The sequence below is a fragment of the Ranitomeya variabilis genome, chromosome 5 (genome assembly GCF_051348905.1).
Source record: "Ranitomeya variabilis isolate aRanVar5 chromosome 5, aRanVar5.hap1, whole genome shotgun sequence".
Taxonomy (NCBI): domain Eukaryota; kingdom Metazoa; phylum Chordata; class Amphibia; order Anura; family Dendrobatidae; genus Ranitomeya; species Ranitomeya variabilis.
In genome coordinates this window covers 175,126,509-175,152,385 of record NC_135236.1, presented here as the reverse complement: position 1 = coordinate 175,152,385, position 25,877 = coordinate 175,126,509, and the positions used below count along the sequence as shown (strand labels likewise).

Genomic DNA, 25,877 nt, shown 5'->3' with positions numbered 1-25,877 from the left:
GCCCTAAATGTTAGAAGACTATATCTCAATATGCAAGTGGGGGCAGACAATGTGGGGAGGAGGGCAGTTCTGTCCCTTGATGCCGCTAAGGCGTTTGACAGCGTGGAATGGAAATACCTGTTTGCTACGCTTCAGTGCATGGGTTTTGGTCCAGGCTTTATTGGTTGGATTAAGCTTTTGTACTCAGAACCGTCAGCAAGAATACGAGCAAATGGACTGCTGTCTGAGTCCTTCAATCTGTATAGGGGTACGAGGCAAGGTTGTCCTCTGTCTCCGCTGCTTTTCGCCCTGGCGGTGGAGCCTTTGGCTTCAAGGATAAGGCTTAGCACAGAAATTGAAGGGTTTAGATACGGGACATTAGAGGAGAAAGTGGCTCTCTACGCCGATGACATTCTCCTGTTTTTGGCTGACTCTGACGAATCGCTCAATGGCGTAATGTCACTTTTTGCTGCGTTTGGGGCTATATCGGGTTTGGCCATAAATTGGGAAAAGTCTGCTATTTTACCATTAGACCCAACTGTGGTTAGAGCTCCACAGGTGCCAGTAGTGTCATGTTTTAAATACCTGGGTATTAATATATCAAACAACATATTAGCTTATGAACACTTAAATCTTTCCCCACTTGTGGCTAGGATTAAACAGAAGATTAAGGCCTGGGCTAAGTTACATTTGTCAATAGTTGGGAGAGTGAACCTGTTGAAAATGGTGATTATGCCTCAGCTTTTATATGTTCTTCATAACTCCCCAATTTGGCTTCCCCAAAATAGGTTCTTTAAAATTAATGCACTGTTTAGGGAACTTATATGGTTGAAAAAGGGTGCGAGAATTAAGTTAGAGCACTTACAAAGGAGTAAGGAGGAAGGAGGGTTGGCATTGCCTAACCCTTGGCTATATTTTTTATCTTCCCAGTGTCAACATCTGGCAAGTAGAGTGGAGGACACATCTGTGGAAATAGGGGGAGGTCGAGGGATTCTTCAGTTTCTCGGGGGTCGGGGTCCCCTATTGTCTAAGTTAGAGGCAAATAAATTTAAACCGTGGGTGTCTAAATTTCCGACGGTAATGCTTATGGTCAAAGTGTGGGGTAAAATTAAAAGTTTAAGGGGAATTACTGGGTTCACAAGGTATACCCCTATATGGGATAATCCATATCTGCCGCAATTGAGGACACTGAAGGGGTTTGCGCAATGGCGACGAGTGGGTATCTGGTGGCTCTCACAGCTGATAGATGGGGGTGTCTTTAAATCATTTGAGGACTTACGAAGGGAGTTCTCACTTCAGCATTCTATGTTTTATCAGTATTTACAAGTAAGACACGCTTATATAATGCAGACTCATATACACCCTATTATTATACATCATGATACTGTTATTAATAGGCTCGGTTTACAGGCATCTACAAGGGGACTAATTTCATTCGTGTACGGGGAGCTCCTCTCGAGGGCGCTATTAGGTCACCCGATGACTGCATTGGCGAAATGGGAACATCAAGTGGGGGGGATTTCGGTAGATCAATGGGAGTCAATAATGCAAATGATCCCTAAGTTGTCTCTCAGTGAGCCTAACCGTCTGTCTCAACTATATATCCTTTATAGGGTTTATAGGACTCCTAAGTGGCTGTTTGATTTAGGTCTAAGGCCAAATTCAAAATGTCCCAAGTGTACGCTCGATAATGCAGATATCCTACATATGTTCTGGACGTGTCCCTGTATACAAATATTCTGGATTATGGTTCTCAACTTAATATATATGGCCACAGAGCAGGATATTCCCAGAGATCCTATTGTCTGTGTGCTTGGATATGTTGAGGAGGCGGGAGGAGATGATCATTCACAAATAGCTGTTGCCAGAATGCTTTTTACTGCTAGAAAATTAATAGCATATCACTGGATCTCAGATAAAGTTCCCACGAGGAAGGAGTATGTAAATAAGCTAAACCTCATACTATGCAGAGAGAAGGCCATTTATCTTAAACGGGGTAGACCGGCAGTGTTTGAGAAAATTTGGGCAGGATGGTTGAATGTTCCAGGCTTACCGTCTGTAAGTTTATTCTCGTGATACCATGTTTATATCACCCTGAAAGTGATTTAGTTGTACTCCATGACTGGTGCCTTGGGATATGTGCCTTATCTATGTCTGTATTTTTCTTGTGATATATTTTATCATTGGACCAGGGTTGGGGGGGGGGGGGGGGGGGGGGGGGAGTTGTTGGGAATGGGAAAAGACTGTGGGGTATTTTGGAAAAAATTCTGTTATGTTCTGAAAACTTTAATAAAAAATATCTGATTTAAAAAAAATAAAGTTCCCGGTAACCTCCCCCCTCCAAACCCCCTCCCACCCCCTGTGCCCCCACCCGTTAGAAATAAAATACTCACCCAGCTCCCTCGATGCTTCCTCTCAGCGTCGCAGCTTGTCCTGTATGAGCGGTCACATGGTGCCGCTCATTACAGTGATGAATATGCGGCTCCACCCCTACTGTCAGCGTGCGCCTTGATTGGTGCTCTCACTTGTCCACCAGGACCCCCCACCAACTCTGAGAAAGGTGATCCCAGAGCATGAGTTCTAGTGTGCATGCTCAACCTCTGCTCCATTCGCATCTAATGGTCTAAGGGAGGTAACAGCTCTGCTAGACCCACAGAAGTAAATTAAACAGTGGTTGTGCATTAAGGCTACGACCACACTGCGTTAACAGCAGCCCGTTCAGCACATACGTTAACGGACTGCTGTTAACGCAAGTGCCGGTATGGCAGCCTGCTGCACAGATAGAGCATCTGCTAGCTCTATCTGCGCTAGCAGTGACGGACCCGGAAACGCTGAAGCCCGCGTCTCGGGTCCGTCACTCAATGACGGCACATCGCTAGCGCACGCCCATTGTGGGCGTGCGCTAGCGATGCGTCCGACATTGCATTCAATGGCGGCTTTAACGGACTACGTTACACCACGTTATGCCGCGGTGTAACGTAGTCCGTTTAACGGAGTCACTGAACGCAATGTGAACCCAGCCTAATACTATCACTCCATTCAAAGAGGTATGTGTTTTGTGGGATATTATACAATTAAACCTAACATAAAATTGTAAATACAAATAGTAAAGGTTGAAAGACATAATTTTCAGACCCAGAATAGAATTGTGAGCTACAGGGTAACTGTATTTTCAAGTAACTTTTCAGAATGAGCTGTGGTGTGTGTAAATGAGGAATAACACTACATCTGGCCAATATATGACTTGTATCCTGAAGTTTCAACAGATTCCCATCTGTAGACTTTATTTCTAATTTGCAATTGACTCTGAGCTGGTGGGAGAAGACTAGCTGCTGTGATGTCTGCAAAACACTGCACAGGGAGGGATTCCTGCTGTTAAATTCTTAGTTAGCTTACAAAGAGAGGCAGCAGCAACCTGGAGGAAAATATACGGCAATACTGAGATGTGTAGATATGAATCCAACTCTGGGATGGGGTAAAAGACTTGTTTGAAAGCTCGGCACAATCTTTCCTTGTCTCTTTCAGCTCCTCACCTTTCTACTCTCCAAAAAGTATAATAGGAGGTGTAGATTGACACCATCTGTCATCTGTGTTGAGCAAGAAAGAATTCAGATGTTTTTACGGAGTAAATGGTGAGTTCACAAAGCAGGCCAGGGGACAAAGTGGAGAAAGAAGCAGATTCTTCTAATAAAATATATTATAAAGTTGCTTATATTCACTTGTGTCATTGACTTATGCATTAATTGAAAGCACAGATCCAATTTAAATTGCTATTTTAAGTATGATGCCATGAGATTCACACGGCATTTCAGAGAAAACAGGTTTAAAAAGCCATTCCAGGACCATGCATCTAGACGACCCATCCAAGAGGCCAATCCCTAGCGACCTCTCTCCGTACTGCTTCAAAAGACGGACAAGTCTCTCCCCACACACACATTAGGATAGACCTGTTAGTATAGGTGAGTGGGGCGAGAAGAAGCCGCCAGGGACCAGCATCTTGGCATATGACATCTATTGGCACATCTCAACTAGTCATCCTAGCCGCATCACTCCCTCTCATTTTTAAACTTATGTTTTCTGGGAGACATTGCAAAGTTTCAGACTAACACCATGATCACACTATCAGTATTTTAATCATTATTTGTAAGTATTTGCGGTGTTGGGGTTAGGGTGGTGTTGGGGTTATGGTTGTGGTTAAAGTTGGGATTAGGGTTACAGCTGTTTTAGGGTTGGAGTTAGAAGTAGGAGGTTTCCACTGTTTGGGCACATCAGGGGTCTCCAAATGCGACATGGCCCCCGCCATCTATTTCAGACAATTTTGGGTTCAAAAAGTCAAACGGTGCTCCCTTCCTTCTGAGTCCTGCCATGCGCCCAAACAGTGGCTTTCCCCCACGTACATGGTATCAGCGTACTCAGGAGAAATTGCACAACAAATATTGTGGTCCATTTTCTCCTGATACCCATGTGAAAACAAAAAGGTTTGGGTCTAAAGTAAATTTTTTGTGAAGAAAGTTAAATGTTAATTTTTTCCTTCCACATTGCTTTAGTTCTCGTGAAGCACCTGAAGGATTAATAAACTTCATGAATATGGTTGTGAGCACCTTGAGGGATGCAGTTTTTAGAATCGTGTCACTTCTGGGTATTTTCTGTCATATTGACCCCCAAACTCACTTCAAATGTGAGGTGGTCAATAAAAAAATGGTTTTGTTAATTTTGTTGGAAAAATGAGAAATCACTGGTCAACTTTTAACCCTTATAACTTCCTACCAAAAAAAATGATGTTTCCAAAATTGTGCTGATGTAAAGTAGACATGTAGGAAAAGTATTTATTAACTATTTTGTGCGATATGACTCTCTGATTTAAGGGCACAAAAATTAAAAGTTTAAAAATTGCTAAATTTTCAATATTGAAGAAATTTTACCACTAACATGAAGTGGTCCAGAGCTATAACCACATAAAGTAACAGTGGTCAGAATTGTAAAATTTGGCTTGGTCATTAAGGTGAAAATTGGCTCGGTCACTAAGGGGTTAAAATACTGACCAAATATTGAGAGTGAGAAAGTGGTGTAAAAACATACCCAAATGCAATAATGCAGCTAGTGTCTGTTCACACCACCTGATTGGGCAACATACATCTGATGTCAGGTTCCTTTTAAAACCAGGACTTTTCTCATCAGATTTAATATCTGCTGTGGTAGTATCTACTAATTACATTTTTAGTATTACAGAAAAAAACAGCATTAAGAAAGTAAAGGAAAATTAATACTTAATGATTTATGTCATAGAATATATATATGCAAGAAAAAGAGGAAGAGGAAGAACTATTACTTACTGATCAGCGTTGGTATAAATGGGTTTGTTCTCCAACTTATATAGTTTGTCTATATCATGTTGCTATAATAATACAAATAATTGATATAAATCAGATTTATCAATATATCTAAATACATGATAAATTCATAGAAAAGGGTTTGTCCACTGGTGAACACATTTTTAATGCCAAGGGATGGTCGGGGAGGTAAGTATGCTTTCTTTCTAATTCTACTCAGCACACTGAGGGCATTAGAAGTGGTTGTCCAGTGGCCAAGCAACCCTTGTAATGTCCCACCCCAAATATATTGTACGGTACCTTTAATATTGAGACATTGGCAATCCGATCCAAAGGACTCATCAACTCAGGTTCAATGAACAAATCTTTTTTTCCAGGCAGCTGTAAGTAAAATATAAACATAAATGTTAAAACTGGGGCACATGTTATAACAAACGATGAATTCGAGGATAAAACATATAACATAGGGCCATCTTAGATAATCTGTAAAACTGTCAAAATCTAACTTACTGATAATGAGACCGCTTTCTGTTTTTTTTTCCTACATAAAGAATATATGAAGGGAGCCACACATATGCCCTCAAAATACCCAATACAAAAAAAGGAAAAATGGATGGATTAAAAAATGCTGGCCTAAGTGGTCAATGGGGTCAGTGTACATGGCTATACTGCGCAGAAATACATAGAAATACTTCTCGCTCTGCCAAATGGAAGACGATGCTTAAAACAGCCCAATGAATGAAGGAGAATGAACTGTAATGGACATTGGAACATCGGGTTAGGAGCCAACGTAACTCCAACCACATTTTTGTTTGAGAAACGGTATAACAATAAGGGGAGAGTCACACAGCCTTACAACTCGGACGGGGATGGCAACGCAATGCTGGGACTGACCGTCAGCTCTCCTGACAGGAGTGTGAAAGCATGCATTTCTATGTCATGCTCGGGTAGGGAGAGCTATCAGACAGGGATCACAAAGCAATGCTGGGACTGACAGTCAGCTCTCCTGACAGGAGTGTGAATGCATGCATTTCTATGTCATGCTCGGGTAGGGAGAGCCGACGACCAGTCTGAGCATTGTGTTGCGATCCCCGTCCGAGTTAAATGGCCGTTAGATTCCCCTCTCAAGAACAGATCTGTAAGGTCTCACGAGCACATCTTATTGACCTAGTGGTCCTATAGTAAGACTTGATACTGCAAGAACCCCAGAATGCCCCATGGCACTGCCAGACACGGCCCCTTTGTACTGTGCTTCATCACACTACCAAGCCCAGTGGCTTATTTTCAGGGACAGGCTTGCAATAAACAAGGGGGATGGATGGGGATGAATCTTCCCCTGGACCTCCTAAATTATCACAGTAGCAAGATTTTTCCAAATCTCATAAACATGTTCTAGGAAACATCTGCAGTGGGAAATAGTATGTGGTGTGGAGCAACATACAGCATGAAAGCAGAACATTTACAGCTCTGCCGCATCAAAATTTGCTTGTAAAATGTGTAGTTGTAGAGAAAAATGTGTACAGAAGAATGTGCCTTACACGCAGGCTATAGATCACTGTTACATGCATTATTGTATCTCAGTGCTCCCCAACTCCGATCCTCGAGCCACCGGTGGGTCATGGTTTTCAGGACTTCCTTAGTATTGCCAAGTTGATAATTCCATTACCTACACAGGCAATAATTCCATCACCTGGGGAATACTAAGGAAATCCAGAAAATGTGACCTGTTGTGGCTTTTGAGGATTGTAGCTGGTCAACACTGGTCCATAGTCTATCCATGAAGTGCTGGATGAAGACTGTTCTATAACATAGGCTACATCCAGGGACGTATTATTTTCAGCAAGTAAATGAAGGTATGACGAGTGAAGCCATCTCATTGTATTAGACACCGACCTGCTCCAGAAGATAGATAAGCTGGTCTCGTGCCACCCTCTTCAGTATGGTGAAGTCAGGAAGCTCTGGAGCATCGAGCCGTTCTGATGCCATCGCTTCCCTCTCTTTCTAGCCCACCTAAAAGACCAACAATAAGTTAACAATTCCTATCTGCACAAACAGTTATTTTTTTAGTCTAATTACACTTTGCACTTGATATGTCAAGTAGTGAAGGTTCAATTCCTACTACATGGCCAGTGTTATATACTGCGTGGCCTGTGTTATATACTGCGTGGCCTGTGTTATATACTGCGCGGCCTGTGTTATATACTGCGTGGCCTGTGTTATATACTGCGTGGCCTGTGTTATATACTGCGTGGCCTGTGTTATATACTGCGTGGCCTGTGTTATATACTGCGTGGCCTGTGTTATATACTGCGTGGCCTGTGTTATATACTGCGTGGCCTGTGTTATATACTGCGTGGGCTGTGTTATATACTGCGTGGCCACTGTTATATATTGCGTGGCCTGTATTAATGCATCGGATATTCTACAATATGTATGTATATAGCAGCCACATAGTATATAGCACAGGCCACGTACTGTGTCTGCTATATACTACATGGCTCCTATATACTACGTGGCCTGTGCTATATAGTATGTGGCTGCTATATACAGTACATACATACATATTCTAGAATACCCGATGCATTAGAATCGGGCCACCATCTAGTGTATTTTATATCTGGGGAATCTAAATTACAAGCCCTACGGCCAGCACTGTAACTATGAAACCGGTCAGCCAACTTTGCCCGTATCCTACATGGTTATTTTGGAATATGGGAGCAGTAGATTTATTACTACATAAGTCCATCATTTCCTTAATTTTAGCAGCACATGATACATTATTTTACTATCGTCGTGGCCAAATATCGGTGCTGGCAGTGACTTGTGGAGCGTTTTGCCTCTCTATACTGAGCATACTTGGCCAGGCTCTGACACACGGCTACCAACTTAATTGTTTTTTTTATGGACAATTTATCAAAAATAATGGCCGGCCAACTTTTTTTTACAGACACATTAGAAAACCGTAATAAATCATTTTGATTACCAGTGACACATGTATATAGCCCATAATTCTGATATGTAGACGTCAGCTGCATTCACTGCAAAATGGTGATAATTACAATCATAATATTGCAGCTTTTTTCCATGCAGGGTACAGTACAATGTACCCTATGGAAAACAGGAACCACTGTGCACACGATCCTGAATTTCCAAAAAAAAGCCGCGCTGAATAGCTGCGGGAAAAAAGAAGGAGCATGTCACTTCTTTGTGCGAAACTGCAGCGGTTCTGCACCCATAGACCTCCATTGTGAGGTCAAACCCGCAGTAAAACCCGCAGATCAAAAATATATCTGCGGGTTTTATTGCGGTTTGTGGTGCAGAACCGCTGCAGCAGGAAGTGCGGGGAAGCGGCCGGAAGTGCGTGGGCGGAAGTGCTTGGGCGGAGAGACATGGAGGCGTACCGTCGCATGGGGATCGATGTCGGGCGTCTGATTGATTTGGTATGTGTGTGTGTGTCTCTGTGTGTGTGTGTGTGTGTGTGTGTGTGTGTGTGTGTGTGTGTGTGTGTGTGTGTGTGTGTGTGTATGCGTGTGTGTGTGTGTGTGTGTGTATGTGTCCCCATGCGACGCTAGTGTCTCCATTGTGCTAAGTCGCCGTATGGGACTACTACTCCCATCCGGTATTAGGATGGGAGAGTTGTCCCTGTGTCCGGCGACTTAGCACAGTTGTAAAGTTACACAAAACACCTACACACAATACACATACATGACACACAGTACAGTACATACAACACATAACACAGAGTATATACTCACCAACAGCACACTTGTAGGCGAAGCCCTCGATCCTCCAGGGAAAAATCCCAAAATAAAAAATCAAATTCATACTCCCTGTCCGCAGAATCCATAAAACGAGTGTCCCACGCCGATCGGCTGCTCTCCGGCGATACACTGCCAGGAGCGAAGCTCCTAGCAGTGTATCGCGTACTGTTCCGGAGTTCAATGGCTCCGGCGTCTCAGTTAACAGCAGTACAGCTGCGTTGAACTTTCCCACGCAGCACTGCCGTTAAGCGAGAGTGCCGGGGTCAATGACCGCCGGCAAACTCGCTCGCGCATGCGCAATGACACACCGACAGGAACTATGGCTCCTGTCAGTGTGTTATACGTTATATATATGTGTGATACGTGGCACTGAAATACGTGATACGTGGCACTTAAATACGTGATACGTGGCACTTAAATACGTGATACGTGGCACTGAAATACGTGATACGTGGCACTGAAATACGTGATACGTGGCACTTAAATACGTGGCAGTTAAATACGTGGCAGTTAAATACGTGGCACTTTAATACGTGGCACTTTAATACGTGATACGTGGCACTTAAATACGTGGCACTGAAATACGTGGCAGTTAAATACGTGGCAGTTAAATACGTGGCAGTTAAATACGTGGCAGTTAAATACGTGGCAGTTAAATACGTGGCAGTTAAATACGTGGCAGTTAAATACGTGGCAGTTAAATACGTGGCAGTTAAATACGTGGCAGTTAAATACGTGGCACTGAAATACGTGGCACTGAAATACGTGGCACTGAAATACGTGGCACTGAAATACGTGGCACTTAAATACGTGGCACTTAAATACGTGGCACTTAAATACGTGGCACTTAAATACGTGGCACTTAAATACGTGGCACTTAGGCTATGTTCACATTTGCGTTGTGCGCCGCAGCGTCGGCGCCGCAACACACAACGCAAACAAAAACGCAGCAAAACGCATGCACAACGCTGCGTTTTGCGCCGCATGCGTCCTTTTTTGATTGATTTTGGACGCAGCAAAAATGCAACTTGCTGCGTCCTCTGCGCCCGGATGCGTGCGCTGCAGTGACGCATGCGGCGCAAAACGCAAGTGCGACGCATGTCCATGCGCCCCCATGTTAAATATAGGGGCGCATGACGCATGCGGCGACGCTGCGGCGCAGACCGCAAATGTGAACGTAGACTTAAATAGCTGGATAGAGCTGGATCCGCGGGCTGTGATCTGGCCTACGCTCAGCACTCTGCAGAGCGCTGTCATTCAAAACACGTCCACTCATTTTGGTGTTTAGTCCCAAAATGGAGGATGGAAGAAGAAAAGGGTTGGACAAGGAAATGACATCATTTCTTTTTTTTTTTTCCCCCACTGCAGTTAAAGCTTTATTTGTGTCAAACACAGACAATCTGCAGAGAAAACTGCATAAAAAAACGCATCAAAAAACGCATCAAAAACCGCATCAAAAACCGCACCAAAAACCGCACCAAAAACGCACCTGCGTTTTCTGCCAAGAGCTGCAGTTTTAGTCCTCAAAAAAAAGGATTGAAATCAGGAACGTGTGAACATACCCTTAGAGTCGTCAGCTTAAAAAAAAAAATCTTCTTTTCCACAAACAAGGAAAAAAGTGCTCTATTTTTCAGACTGTCCAGGACTCTCTGGCAGCTCTGCCCAGACATTGCAATGCCAACATCAACACTGTGGCTTGGATTATTTTAAAATGTGATCAGTAATAGATCATTAATGTTTCGACCTATTTCTCTCTTCATTTTCCATACACAATCTTCCCTGCAGTCACATCCTGTGATCTTTGGCTTTGGTGATAATAAATTTTAACATACAGTTTATAATAACACTGCACAGAAATAAGAATCTAGGTCTCTGATTTTTATTGCCCTCCTTTATTAGAAATATTGGAAACATTTACAGGGATTCCCTTATTGCTAATATGTTGGGGATCAATGGTGCGACTAGTCTGATTTCCTGTCAGTGCATTGAGAAAGCTTAGTGTTGTCCTTAAAGAGGTTGTCCAGTACTCTAAGGCCGGCGTCACACTAGCGAGTTTTACGGACGTAAGAGCGCATAAAATACGTCCGTAAAACACGCCTAACAAACGGCACAATTATTCCCAATGGGTCAGGTCCTATCAGCCGTATATAACGCATCCGTAATATACGGCTTTCTACGGCCGTACAAAATCGCAGCATGCTGCGTTTGTCAGCGTATTGCGCAAAAAATACGCCAATGAAAGTCTATGGGGGCGAGAAAAATACGGATTCCACACGGACCAGCAGTGTGACCTGCGAGAAATACGCAGCGGTGTTAGTGAAAAGCCGGTAATTCAATTGCCGGCTTTTCATTTCTCCTTCCCCAACCCGACATGATATGAGACATGGTTTACATACAGTAAACCATCTCATATCCCCTTTTTTTTTTGCATATTCCACACTACTAATGTTAGTAGTGTGTATGTGCAAAATTTGGGCGCTGTAGCTGCTAAAATAAAGGGTTAAATCGCGGAAAAAATTGTCGTGAGCTCCCGCGCAATTTTCTCCGCCAGAGTGGTAAAGCCAGTGACTGAGGGCAGATATTAATAGCCTAGAGAGGGTCCATGGTTATTGGCCCCCCCTGGCTACAAACATCTGCCCCCAGCCTCCCCAGAAAAGCACATCTGGAAGATGCGCCTATTCTGGCACTTGGCCACTCTCTTCCCACTCCCTGTAGCGGTGGGATATGGGGTAATGAAGGGTTAATGTCACCTTGCTATTGTAAGGTGACATTAAGCCAGATTAATAATGGAGAGGCGTCAATTATGTCACCTATCTGTACTTACATTGAGTTGCGGTGAGGCGCCCTCTGGTGGATGTTCTCATGAACTGCAGCCTTGGAAAAGTTCCCACGCTCGAGTTCATATGAGTTCATCCAGCAGAGGGCGCCTCACCGCGACTCAATGTAAGTACAGATCACCCAGCTTTCCTTTCAGCACCCGGGGTTTTTACAGCCACGAGCAGTGCTTTAACGCAGCTCCTGGCTGTAAAATGATTTAACCCCTTCAGATGGATTTCGTTCGTGGGACCTGACAGTTCATCCGAAGGTATGTATATTGTTGGTTTATTATTTTGCCAAGCGAGGGTCTTCCGGATGGATTGAGAGAGCAATAAAATACTAAAACAACCTGTTTGTTTATTTCATTAAAATACTCAAGCTACTTACCAGGTAGCGGTGTTTTTCAGGAGTCCATGACAGCACTAACGAGAGAGGGGATCCGCCCTTCAGGGACAGGAAACCTACAGAGATAAAAGGGCGGCACCTCTCTCCCGCATCAGTTGGATTACAGAGCATGAGAGGACCTCCATTGATTAGTAACATATAAATATCTAACACATTTCACCTTGTGACTAATTTTTAGAAAATTAATATATATGAGAATATATTTATCGTGATGAAAGCCATACCAGTAGAAAGGGAGGGAATATAGGAGTGCTGTCATGGACTCCTGAAAAACACCGCTACCTGGTAAGTAGCTTGAGTATTTATTCAGTCGTCATGACAGCACTAACGAGAGAATTACAGAGAAAAGAGTATTAGGGCGGGACTACTGCTTCCAGCACCCTTCTACCAAATGTGAGATCGCTGGAGCCACCAAGATCTAATCTATAATGATTAAAGAAAGTAGACGGAGATGACCATGTGGCCGCCTTACATATATCCTCAATCGACACCTCCGACCTCTCCGCCCAGGAAGTCGCCATGGCACGGGTGGAATGAGCTCTTACGCCTTCCGGGACTTCTAGGCCACCTGCTGAATAAGCCAAAGAAATTGCCTTCCTAATCCATCTACCTAAGGTGTTCTTGGATACTCTAAACCCTTTCCTGACTCCCTGATAGGATATAAACAAGGAATTATCTTTTTTCCAGGGATCTGTTAAAGAAATATATTTAAGAAGGCATCTTTTGACATCCAATGTATGGAGTTTGAGTTCCTTTGGGTTTTTAGGATTAGTAAGATAAGTCTGTGGAACTTTGACGCTACCTTCGGAAGATAGAGGGGATCAGTTCTTAATACTACCCTATCTTCTCTAATCTGCATATATGGAGTCAGTCTAGAGAGGGCCTGTAAATCACTAACTCTCCTAGCCGACGTAAGAGCAACCAAGAGAGCTGTTTTTAAGGACAGGATCTTTATAGAAGCAGATTCTAAAGGCTCAAAGGGGGGTTCCGTTAACGCTGAGAGGACCAGGTTTAAGTCCCACGGGGCTAGTCTTTTCTTAACGATGGGTCTTGATCTAGCCGCCGCTTTAATAAAACGAGCAATCCAATAATTTTTAGCTAATCCACAATTATACAATGCGCCTAAGGCTGAAACTTGGACTCTAAGGGTGCTTGTAGCTAGCCCCATCTCTAAGCCTCTCTGCAGGAACTCCAAGATTTTTGGAATATTAGCTTTCTGACTCAAAACTGATCCTGAAACCGACAGGAATTTTCTCCAGATTCTAACATAAATATTTGTCGTGGAATCTTTTCTACTTTTTAATAGGGTATTAATAAGTCCATCTGAAAACCCCTTTTTCTTTAGCAATGACCCTTCAAATCCCACGCCGTCAGATGTAAACTGGCCACTCGTGGATGGAAGATTGGACCCTGTGAGAGGAGGTCTGGGAGTTCTGGGAGAATCCACGGTTGAGAAATGGACATTTTCCTCAGCCAAGGAAACCACGGCCTCCTGGGCCAGAACGGCGCTATCAGGATTACATGAGCTCTGTCCTCCCGAATCTTCCTGAGAACAACCGGAATCAAGTTCAATGGGGGAAAGGCGTAAGCTATATCGAAGTGCCATGGAATTAGGAGGGCATCTACTGCATCCGGATTGTCTCTGGGGTTTAGGGAACAAAACCGGCGACATTTTTTGTTTTCTTTGTTGGCGAAGAGGTCTATCTGTGGGCACCCCCAACGACGGGTGATTTGATCGAAGATGGCCTGATTGAGAACCCAATCTCCTTGCCCGAGCTTCCTGCGACTTAGAAAGTCGGCCATGACGTTGTGTTTCCCTTTTATATGCAGTGATGTGAGCGACAGAAGATGATTTTCGGCTATCTGTAAGATACGACCCGCCACTTCCATTAAGGATCTGGATCGGGTTCCCCCTTGGTGGTTAATGTAAGCTACAGTTACCTGATTGTCTGAGAATAGCCTGACGTGATGGCCCTGTAAGGACATAAGGAAATGGCTCAGAGCTCGTTCTACGGCCAATAGCTCTTTAAGGTTAGATGACAAATCCTGTTCGGAACGTGACCAAACCCCCTGGACCCACATATCACCCATATGCGCCCCCCATCCTTTGGGACTAGCATCTGTGGTCACTACACGTGATATATGGTTTACCCAGGGAACCCCCTTACGTAGGTTTGGAGTGTGTAACCACCAACGCAAGGACTGAATAGTGGAATCAGACAAGAAAAAAGAACTATCTAAGTGACCCTCTAACAGACGAGTGTTGTACAAAACCTCCCACTGTAGGACCCTGGTGTGGTACTGGGCCCAAAGTACCGCCGGGATACACGACGTGAGTGAGCCTAGCAGTGACATTGCTCCCCTCAATGTTACTAATGGATTGTTAGTCACTTTGAGTATCTGTCGTTGGATTTTTTCTAGCTTAGCATCAGGTAGACGGCATTCTTGTAACTTTGAGTCTAATATGAGACCCAGGAATTCTTGAACCTCTAAAGGCTGTAACCGTGATTTTTTAAAATTAATTATCCAACCCAACCCCTGCAAGGCTGTAATTACTTTGTGAAGTTGGGACGTGCAGTGTGATTGAGAGTTTCCTATTATTAATAGGTCATCCAGATATGGAACTATGAGAATATTCTGCTCATGGAAATGTGCCATGACCTCTACCATTATCTTCGTGAACACCCTAGGGGCCACTGCAACGCCAAAGGGGAGCGCTCTATATTGGAAGTGTTTAACCGATTCCCCTAAGAGGACTGCAACTCTTAAATAGCGCTGGTGTTCTACGTGTATGGGGACATGATAATATGCGTCTTTAAGATCTAAGACGACCATAAAACACCTGTCAAACAATAACTTTATTGCGGATTTGACCGACTCCATTTTAAATGATGGGATCCACAAAAACCTGTTTAGGCCCTTAAGGTTTATAATGGTACGAAAAGTATTATCTGGCTTTTTAATCAAAAAGAGGGGAGAATAGAATCCTTTACCCCTTTGTACTTCAGGAACCTCCACCAAAACGCCTTTCTGTTGGAGTTCCTGGACCTCAGTTTCTAACGCCAGCTGTTCTGCAGGAGAAGAACGCACCGGAGTTACTAGAAATCTATCGACAGGAGTGATCTGAAAGTCAAACTTTAGCCCAACTTCAACAATGTTCAGGATCCACGGGCTATTAGAAATATTACGCCAGGCCGGATAGAAGGCTAGAAGCCTGCCTCCTACCCGGTCCGCCAGTCATTGTGGCTTCCTGTTGTCTCGAAAGGAATTAAACATGTAGCCTCTACCTCTCTTTTTATTGGTGTCATATCTGGGCTTTTCTCTATTCGGTCTTGTTCGGTCAAACCACCTTCTGTTAGTACCTCGTCTGTAAGTGGGTCTACCGAGGTAGGGAAAGCGTTTCTTACTATCCCCCGCTTTTTCTAACAATTCATCTAGAATCGGACCGAATAAGTGCGCCCCTTCGCACGGAATGCTGCATAATTTGGATCTGGCCTGCATGTCCCCTTGCCAACATTTCAGCCAGATTGCTCTACGGGCTGAATTAGAAAGTGCGGCCGACCTGGCTGCCAACTTGACCGAGTCCGCTGAAGCATCGGCCAGATAAGCCGCAGCCCCCTGAATCATAGAGAGGGAGGATAACATTTCGTTTCTCGGGGTTTTGTTTTTCAGCTGATCTTCCAGGCTATCCAACCATACCATCAAAGAGCGTGCTGTACAGGTGGCTGCGATTGACGGTCTGAGAGCCCCTGCTGAAGTCTCCCAAGCTCCCTTGAGAAACACATCAGCCCTCCTGTCAAGTGGATCCTTTAAAGTTCCCAGATCCTCAAATGGCAGAGAGGATTTCTTGGAAGCCTTAGCTACGGCTGCATCAAGTTTCGGGGCTTTATCCCATGTCGCTGATGCGGATTCTTCGAATGGATACTTCCGTTTAAAGGATGGAGGAAGAGGACCTTTCCTTTCCGGTTTTTTCCATTCTCTGGAAATTAGGGAGCTAACTTTCTCTACCACCGGAAAGCATCGCCGGGATTTACGGTCCAACCCTTTGAACATCACGTCTTGCATGGATTTTTCTGTCGGCGTTTGTTCAATTCCAATTGTGTTATTTACCGCCTTTACAAGGCGGTCTATCCGGTCAAATGAAAAACAAGAATGCCCGTACTCAGTGTCCGAGGATGATACTGATGTTTGAGAAGCTTCTGACTTCAGATCTCCTAAGTCACTGTCCTCACGTGAACTTGGGGATCCCGGCTCTATTCTTTTAGACCCCTTACTATGAGACTGGGATCTTGATGAGCTTCTAATTTCCTGTCTGACAATCTGTCTTAGGCTAGCAGCGAAATCTGGCGTCTCCTCCGCTATTAAACGCTGGATACACGGACCACATAGTTTTTTAAAGTAATCATCCGGGAGAGGAATGCCACATTCCGTACACTCCTTGTGCTTAGACTTAGAGGACCGTTTTTTTCCCTGATTCAAAAAAAGGGAAAATAAGGGGAGACACAAATCACTAAGTGAACTTTCCGATGATCACTTACCCCTATAGTGTCTGAGTGGTACCGAAGATTGCGGGGGGACCCTCTCCACCGAAGCAACATCCATACGGCTTGAGGACTTTCCGGCTTTAGAAGATAGATCAGCTCTACCTCCAGGACGACTACTGCCACTAGAACGTCGCTGGGTGTTCGCTGCATGGGGCTTCTCCAGGGGTTGACACTGTTGCTCTGAAGGCAACGGATCCTGCTCCTGAGACTCCATTGTGAAAATGGAAGCGAAGCAAGAGGAAGCCGCAGCTGAATCATTAAATAGCCGGCCCCAAAGGTACCTCCCCCAGATGGGGGTCAGCAGGCCAATCCTGATGAACTGCCCGGTACATTACAGCATGTGGGAGGCCCCTCCTCCACGAGAACCACTACCAATGATACTCACACTGTCCCCCAGGAGAGCGCTGCCGTATCCAGCCCCTCCTTTGATAGAAAACCGCCACGAACGCTGTTTTCGGTAACTCCGACAGGGCGCCGCCATGTTTTTTCCCCCCGGCGCGGCCTATTGCGCATGCACCGCACGTCATCATTTGCTGCCGCTCCAGGCCCCGCCCCTTTCCGCGCGTCACTTCCGGTGCGCCCTGCAGCTTCCCAAACACCGCACGCAGCGCACAAGCCAGAGGGGACACCAACACCGCTGAGAACGCGCCGCAGCCGCCCACCCGAGCGCGGACCATAAGCGCTGGCTGATAGGGCACAGGTGACCCCTGTAACACTGTGCGGTCACGCAGCACAGAGGAAAAAAAAAAAAAAAAGAAAGCTACTCAGCTCTAGGGGCACTACCCCAGCTAAAGGGAGCCCCCAACACCCGCTATCAGAAGGAGGGCCTCCCACATAATACTTACCCGTACCTGCGGCGATGGGACACCGAAAGAGACAGCACTCCCCCTGAAGGCTGCTCCTGCTCTGCTGCTGCCTACCCCCACAGCCCTCTGTGGTGCGGCACTTCCAGCATCGCGATCAACACCGAGGAAGGGGACCTCCCGCCTCCAGGATCGGTGAGTCGGACCTGGGTCAAAATCTTCATTCTTCACCTTTCTTCCTAAAGGCATACTGCAGGGTCCCCTGTCAGGGACAGGAAACCAACTGATGCGGGAGAGAGGTGCCGCCCTTTTATCTCTGTAGGTTTCCTGTCCCTGAAGGGCGGATCCCCTCTCTCGTTAGTGCTGTCATGACGACTGAATAAATACTTTTTAATAACGTGTGTGTGTGTGTTTTTTAACCCTTTCAGACAATTGGATTAATAATGGATAGGTGACATAATTGACGCCTCTCCATTATTAATCTGGCTTAATGTCACCTTACAATAGCAAGGTGACATTAACCCTTCATTACCCCATATCCCACGGCTACACGGGAGTGGGAAGAGAGTGGCCAAGTGCCAGAATAGGCGCATCTTCCAGATGTGCTTTTCTGGGGAGGCTGGGGGCAGATGTTTGTAGCCAGGGGGGGGCCAATAACCATGGACCCTCTCCAGGCTATTAATATCTGCCCTCAGTCACTGGCTTTACCATTCTGGCGGAGAAAATTGCGCGGGAGCCCACGCCAATTTTTTCCGCAATTTAACCCTTTATTTTAGCAGCTACAGCACCCAAATTTTGCACATACACACTACTAACATTAGTAGTGTGGAATATGCAAAAAAAAAAGGGGATATGAGATGGTTTACTGTATGTAAACCATGTCTCATATCATGTCGGGTTTGTGAAGGAGAAATGAGAAGCCGGCAATTGATTTACCGGCCTTTCACATATATCGCGCTGAATTAAATATAAATACAGAATATATATATATGTGTCTCAATGATATATATATATATATATATATATATATATATATATATATATATATATACTTGCAAGCCTGCGAGAAAATATCGCAGTACGGATGCCATACGGATTACATACGGAGGATGCCATGCGCAAAATACGCTGACACACCCTGACTACGGATGACATACGGATCACTATTTTGGGAACATTTCTCCGTATTACGGCTGTAAAAAACGGACCATATTGTCTTACGCTGAGTGTGACGCCGGCCTAACACTGATGGCCTATCCTTAGGATAGGTCATCAATATCCGATCAATAGAGGTGCGATACTTAGCAGCCCCACCGATCAGCTGTTCTCGGTGACAGTGGTGGTCTGAATTTACCAGTTATGGAGCTGCACAGCGCAGGTCCGAATAGTGTATAGTGGGCGCAACCGGGTACTGCACATCCGCCACCTATTCAAATCAAAATGGGGGGGGGTGTACAGTACCTGGCCACGACCACTATTTCGTCAACGGAGCTGTGTTGTGCAGCTCCATAACTGGTCAGCTCAGACCGCCACTGTCACCGAGAACAGCTGATCCATAGGGGTGCTAAGTATTGCACCAGCACAGATCGGACATTGATGACCTATCCTAAGGATAGTCCATCAATGTTAAAGTACTGGACAACCTCTTTAAAGGTATAGTCACACAACGTTTTTTTTCAAATGAGTTTGGATTGGGTCTGTTCTAAAAGCCACCTGAAAAAAGTGTCAAAGTGCCCAAAAGAATGAACATACCTATCTCTATGTTCATATTTTCAGTCTTATGAACGTCTTCTAACCAATTCTGGGTTCCAAAGACGTCAAGGGATTAAAAAGAAGTGATCGGACCATTCTGCTCAGAAGACTATCTATACTGTACAATACAAGTCAGTGGGAAGGTGCAACCCATGCCCAATCATCTTTTTCTTAGCTATGTTTCAACATTTTTGCTTGAAAAAATTACAGAGGTTTCTTATTTTTTGAATGGAACTAAAAAAAAAGACCAAAACACAGACAGTAAAAAAAAAATTACCTCATAATGCTGGAAAAACGCTGAAAAAAAGCAAAGACCACCGTTAAAGGAAACGTAAACGCGGCCATATCGATCGTCAATGCCAATACTGGGTAAATGGTCGTTCACAAGACCGATCGCCAGCAACAAGCCGTACAGGGAGCGAGCGATCGGACCAACAACCCTCCTGACCCCGGGTCACTGACCGTACAATGATCAGCGCTCGGTATGGACACGAGTCTCAGGAGGGGTCGCTCAGTGGCCTGGATAGTCACTGATGATGATGATGATGGGGGACCCTGCGTGTATACAGGAGCGTGGGCTATTACTGCTGTGGGCACAAGGAGAGGACAGCGATGATACCGGGGGAGATGGGCAGTTGTCAATAGCAACCAGATTTCATAAGAGACCTGCTTGTTGCTACGGGCGACTGCTCCCCGCACTGTCACATACAGGACTGGTCAGCGCTACATGATGTGGGGCGCACTTCCGGCCATACCTCACGTACAGGATAATATTGCTTCCTCCAGGAGCCCCAATTCAGAACACTGCTTCCCCCAGAACACAGCCCCTGCACTCACCTCCACGGGAGCTTCCGTGACTCCACACCGTGAGGAAAGCACGAGGCTAGATCTCCGCTAGGAACTAAAGTTAGAGCATCCCATAGGGGAAGAAAAAGCGAACGTACGACTTCCGGTTGAATCATGCGTTCCAAACAAATGTGCGTCACCATGGAAACGGAAGCAAGCGGAAGTTGTCCAGTAGTGTCTGTATTATTGAGTGGTGCAGTAGAGCTGCAGGCTGGGGGATGAGGAGTGGCACAGCCCTGTGTCACTGAGCGGCGCTGTGTGCAGTCAGGGCGTCTGTGCTGGTGTCCATGTTGGCTTTCTGAGCCGCCAGCACTGGTGCACGGCCCCATCCTGTACACCAGAGCTGGCCTATAAAGAGTTTCCACTCACTGACAGCATGCAGAGCTCTGCAGCCAGTCTGTATGTTCTCCCAGTGTTTGCGTTTCCTCGGAATCCAGATTGTGAGCCTCCTTGGGGACAGCGATGATGATGTCTGTAAAGCGCTGCGGAATATGATGGCGCTATATAGCAAAGCATAATAAATCATGTAGGAAGCGCTAACAGTCTATAAGATAGTTGGGGCGATGGCAGACGCTGCGGCTCGCTGAGTGGATGCAGGATTGGCTCCCATAATTGTGGGATGGTTCGGGGGTCCGTCAGGCAGAGACTCGGACACATGCGCAGCGTCTGTGGGCAGCCTCACAGGACATGATTCATCTTTATGAATATGGACAATTCGCACTGGACGCACAATGGCCCAGATTATTCCAAAATAGCATCCTTGGCAAATGCTGGGGCCATGTGGCCCAATGGCTATGGGTGGCGCATGTTTTGGAATCTTTCTAGTTTTGCCAACAAACAAAGTTAACAAAACATATGAACGGATCCATAGTGGGGTTTCACCACAGCTGACCCTACAGTTTAGCTCCTTACCTCGGCAGGCTACAGTCACACAATCGCATAGGGATTGTACTTTATAATTTGTTACGGCAGAAATTCCTGCCCCAACTGCAGAGTAACGGACCCGAGCCAACAGCGGCATACATGGCTACCAGGCGGTTATTTCATTTCAGGATATGCATTGCGGCTGGAGAATGGCCTATAAATTCCACCCGCTATACGATCATGTGACTCCAGTCATAGGCCTTTACTGTTATGATCACAGTGGGGTAAATGTTTGGTTTCCAATTTCTAAAGCATATCCACTCCCTGCCCTAAGCCACATTCAGTATATGGTCAGTATTTTACATCAGTATTTGTAAGCCGGAACCAGGAGAGGAACAATCAGAGGAAAAGTATAATAGAAACACGTCACCACTTCTGTATTTATCACCCACTCCTGGTTTTGGCTAACAAATACTGAGGTAAAATACTGACCAAATACTGAGAGTGTGCACAAGGCGCAGACAGATTAGAGTGTCGTCAGCACAGAGAACAAGGGCTGCTGCCAGATCAGAGGAACTACTTATATTTACAGGTCAGGCTTCCTACAATAGCGTCCTAAGGGGCCCAGCGACCAGAGACATTATTTGAGATCAGTCCCTTGTTTCACTGCGACTTCCAGAATTGTTGCATAAGGCCTCATGCACGCGGCGTTATTACGGCTTCTTCTGTGCAAAGCTCTAGGACAGTCACAGAAGTGCATGGTGCTTTCTCCACACTCCAGGCCTCATTCATACTTCCAATTAATTTTTATATGTGAAATTCGGTCAGTTTGTTTTTTTTCAATGTGCAGGATCCGTTTTTGGTCCATGCTTCAGTTTTCTCATTGTAAAATTAAAAAAATCTCAAAACTTTGTGAAAAACAAATACCTCTGATTACTCACGGATAGCATCCAGTTGCTTTTTTATTAAAAAAAAAAAAAGGGAGTAAATTGGATTCAAGTACAACATATATCAGTGTTTGGGTTTATTAGGGCCATTAGTATGTAAAGAAATAAAAATCGACTTAAGTATATGCAATGTAAAAATCAATCTATTGCAAAAGAACAAAAAGAAGCCGCACAGCTGCAGAGTCCCATGAGACGTTAGACGGAGACTTTAAATCAATGGTTAATCCGGTGCTTGACAGGAGGTGCTTCAGCGTAGAAAAACATAGGATCAAACATTAGTGGATATAGAAAAACACGCCTGAGCACTCACCGGTCCTGGAGTCAAAGATTCCTTTATTAATTATCCATGTACATCTTCATGGCACGGGGGAACAAGGCAGTGTAAGGGTACGTGTCCACGATCAGGATGGCCGGCGGTATCGTCGGAGCGGCGAAGCCGCTCGCCGCTAAGCCCCGCCCCCTTTTGGGACACGATGATGCTGGATGTGTTAACTGTACACATCCGGGATCATCGCACCCCTCGCCATAGGGCCCTGTGTTATGCCTTGCGGGGACGCAGCGTCCCCGCAAGGTATTCGGACATGCTGCGATCTGAAAAGACGCGCAGCATGTCCGGAGTCGCAGGGAAGTCGGATGCGTGTTTCCACGCATAGTGCACACGGGATTTCATAAAATCCCCTCCACTATGCTGGAACATCTGGACGCTGCGTGTTTGACGCTGCAGCTCGGCGCAGCGTCAAACACGCAGCGTTAACTGACCGTGGACACGTACCCTAAGGAGTGTGCAGGAGGAGACGACGGCCGTTTCACGCTTCACACAGCGCTTCTACGGGTCTAAGTCTGAAGGAAGTGACGCTGGAAGAAATAGGTGAGTATACAAACTCCACCCGCGTCACAGACCAATCAGACAAACAAAGGTGCATAATTGTGAAAATAAAAACATTTAAAAACAGCACGATAATACATACGCGATAACAGTGATGAATACAACATTGTAAAGTGGACAGCATCTATTACCACAAAGTTCCTACTTCTACGTTCTTTTTGCCTAACGGTCTTGTATACATATAACGTGTGCCATCTGAAGGTAGATCCACTATGCCTCACATAAAATGTAAGAACCAATGGGCAACAAGGAGAAATAAATCAACGTATCCTTACATGATATAGCACTTCTACATTCTCTTTGCCTAACAATCCTACGTGCATAAAATGCAAATCCCCAAAAAATAGGCTTATCATGTCTTACATGTAATACATGAATTCATAGACACAAAGGAGGATAAAATATCAACCATACTTGCATAATCAGATGAACTCCTATTGACTCCAAAGTCTCCCCCGGGGAGACCAATCGTGTCTGGGATGGGGTCACTCACGGAGCCCCTATCCCAGTACATCGATTGGCTCTTGCGTCCCCTTTTGAAGAATGTCCCTTCCTATGTGAAGGACACTAATTCGTTCTTGGATTATGTGCAGACGTTTGTATGGCAGCCAGGGTTCTCCCTGGCATCCATCGACGTGGTGAGTCTGTATACCAACATCCCGCAAAATTTGGGAGTGAGGACAATCAGACGGATTTTGGAAACTGTGGATAAGAGTACCGTATATATTGATTTTGTGTGTGGGAGTCTCAATTTCATATTGACACATAATGCATTCACTTTTCTTGATTTTTGGTACAGACAGACCACGGGGACTGCCATGGGGACCCCGGCTGCATGCACTTTTGCTAATTTATTTTTGGCTGTGTTTGAAGAGGATTACGTATATTCAGCAAAAAATATTTTTTTGAAACACATAAAATTATACCTTAGATATGTGGACGATATTTTTGTGGTTTGGGACGGTACAAAAGAGGAATTCAGTTCTTTTGTGGATTTTTTGAACAGGGATAATAACATGGGAATTTCATTTACCTACAACTTTGGGGGCACAAAATTGGAGTTTTTGGACGTATCAGTCGATGTTCAGGAGGGTAGGATGTGCACTTCCATTTTCCGTAAGCCCACTTCTGTGAACTCGGTGTTACATTTTAACAGTTTTCACCCAAAACATATAAAAAAACCAGTCCCCTACAGTCAGCTATTGAGAACCCGTAGGGTTAATAACACACAGAAGGACTTTGAACAGCAATCAAACGAGTTATGTCAGAGGCTACATGAAAGAGGGTATCCTAATGATCTGTTGCAATCTACTCCGAAACGTGTCAATTATCAACCCGAAGGGACGAGAAGGTTTGACTGTGATACATCTGATCGACGGTTTACCTTCTGTTTCCAATATGGTCCTATGGACCAGGAAATTAGATCCATTATTAGAAAGCATTGGCACGTTTTGGAGAGAGACAAAGATTTGATGGGCAGACTAGCCGGGGGACCGTTGATTTCTAATATATTTGAAAAAACTGACCGTCACATCCATGCATAGACTAAGTGTGAACAGGTGCTGAACCTAGAGTAACCAACTCATATACAGTCAAGTAAAAAAGGCAGCACACTGCAGCGCTAAGACATGCAAATAGGAAACATGAAAACTGAACTGCAATACTGCACTAGAAATATGAAAAATGAGAGCGTTTAGCGCATAAAAATGGCCAATTTTATGTGTACCTGATAGCCCCTTTACGGCATCTCTCGTATATCAGGTCCTACGCTAGGTTTCCACAGGTACCCATTCACATGGAGACGTTTATTCTCAGCGAGGTAGGCAAGCGTAGGACCTGATATACGAGAGATGCCGTAAAGGGGCTATCAGGTACACATAAAATTGGCCATTTTTATGCGCTAAACGCTCTCATTTTTCATATTTCTAGTGCAGTATTGCAGTTCAGTTTTCATGTTTCCTATTTGCATGTCTTAGCGCTGCAGTGTGCTGCCTTTTTTACTTGACCGTTGATTTCTAATAGACGCAGTACACGGATCAGAGACGTGTTGGTTCAGAATCGCGTCAATAAAGACAAAACAACTTGGTTAGATCAAGCTGCCCCCAGGGGTAATTTTTGGTGTGGCCATTGTCAATTTTGTCAATTTCATGTCCCCGGACAAATTTTGAATTTTGGGTCAATTACTCATATGGTACAACAATTTATTTCCTGTAAAACCGAGTTCGCGGTCTATGTGGTTTTGTGTCCATGCAAGAGGTTTTACATCGGGAAAACCATCCGTAAGATGTATGTCCGATTTAGAGAACATTGCAAGTAGGTCCTCTCGGGAAAGGGGGCACCAAGATTGATTGCACATGTCAGGGATGTCCATGGGGGTGACCCCACGGTCCTAACATTTGCAGGTATCGAAAGGGTCAAATTACCAACACAAGGGGGCGACCTGCACAAACTATTGTTAAAAAAAAGAGGCCAAGTGGATCATGCGTGCGTGCGTGCGCTACAGGTCCTGCTGGTCTTAATGACAAAATAGATATGTCGGTCTTTTTGTGAAGTATCTTATCTTGTCGAGTAGAAGTAAAAAATACATATATATGTGTATGTCCCTTGTCTCTGGCTGCGCAAATCTTGAGATCCTAATAGTTGTCTGTTAGTTTTAGTGTCGATAGTAGCTCCTTTTTGGTACTTTGGGGTCAATAGGAGTTCATCGGATTATGCAAGTATGGTTGAAATTTTATCCTCCTTTGTGTCTATGAATTCATGTATTACATGTAAGACATGATAAGCCTATTTTGGGGGATTTGCATTTTATGCACGTAGGATTGTTAGGCAAAGAGAATGTAGAAGTGCTATATCATGTAAGGATACGTTGATTTATTTCTCCTTGTTGCCCATGGGTTCTTACATTTTATGTGAGGCATAGTGGACCTACCTTCAGATGGCACA

General features: G+C 44.8%; 1 protein-coding gene across 1 annotated transcript in view; it reads right to left on the bottom strand.

Annotated features, from left to right (window-relative positions):
- VPS33B (VPS33B late endosome and lysosome associated) overlaps nt 1-20,396 on the bottom strand; it is a 112,100-nt gene extending 91,704 nt beyond the window's left edge. Inside the window, exons 1-4 of the mRNA XM_077263547.1 lie at nt 20,229-20,396; nt 7,203-7,319; nt 5,610-5,690; nt 5,313-5,374 (exon numbers count right to left, since the gene is read on the bottom strand). Of these exons, the coding sequence (XP_077119662.1) occupies nt 5,313-5,374; nt 5,610-5,690; nt 7,203-7,295 (236 nt within the window). The 5' untranslated portion in view covers nt 7,296-7,319; nt 20,229-20,396. The remainder of the gene's footprint in view (nt 1-5,312; nt 5,375-5,609; nt 5,691-7,202; nt 7,320-20,228) is intronic.
- Nucleotides 20,397-25,877: the final 5,481 nt, after the last annotated feature.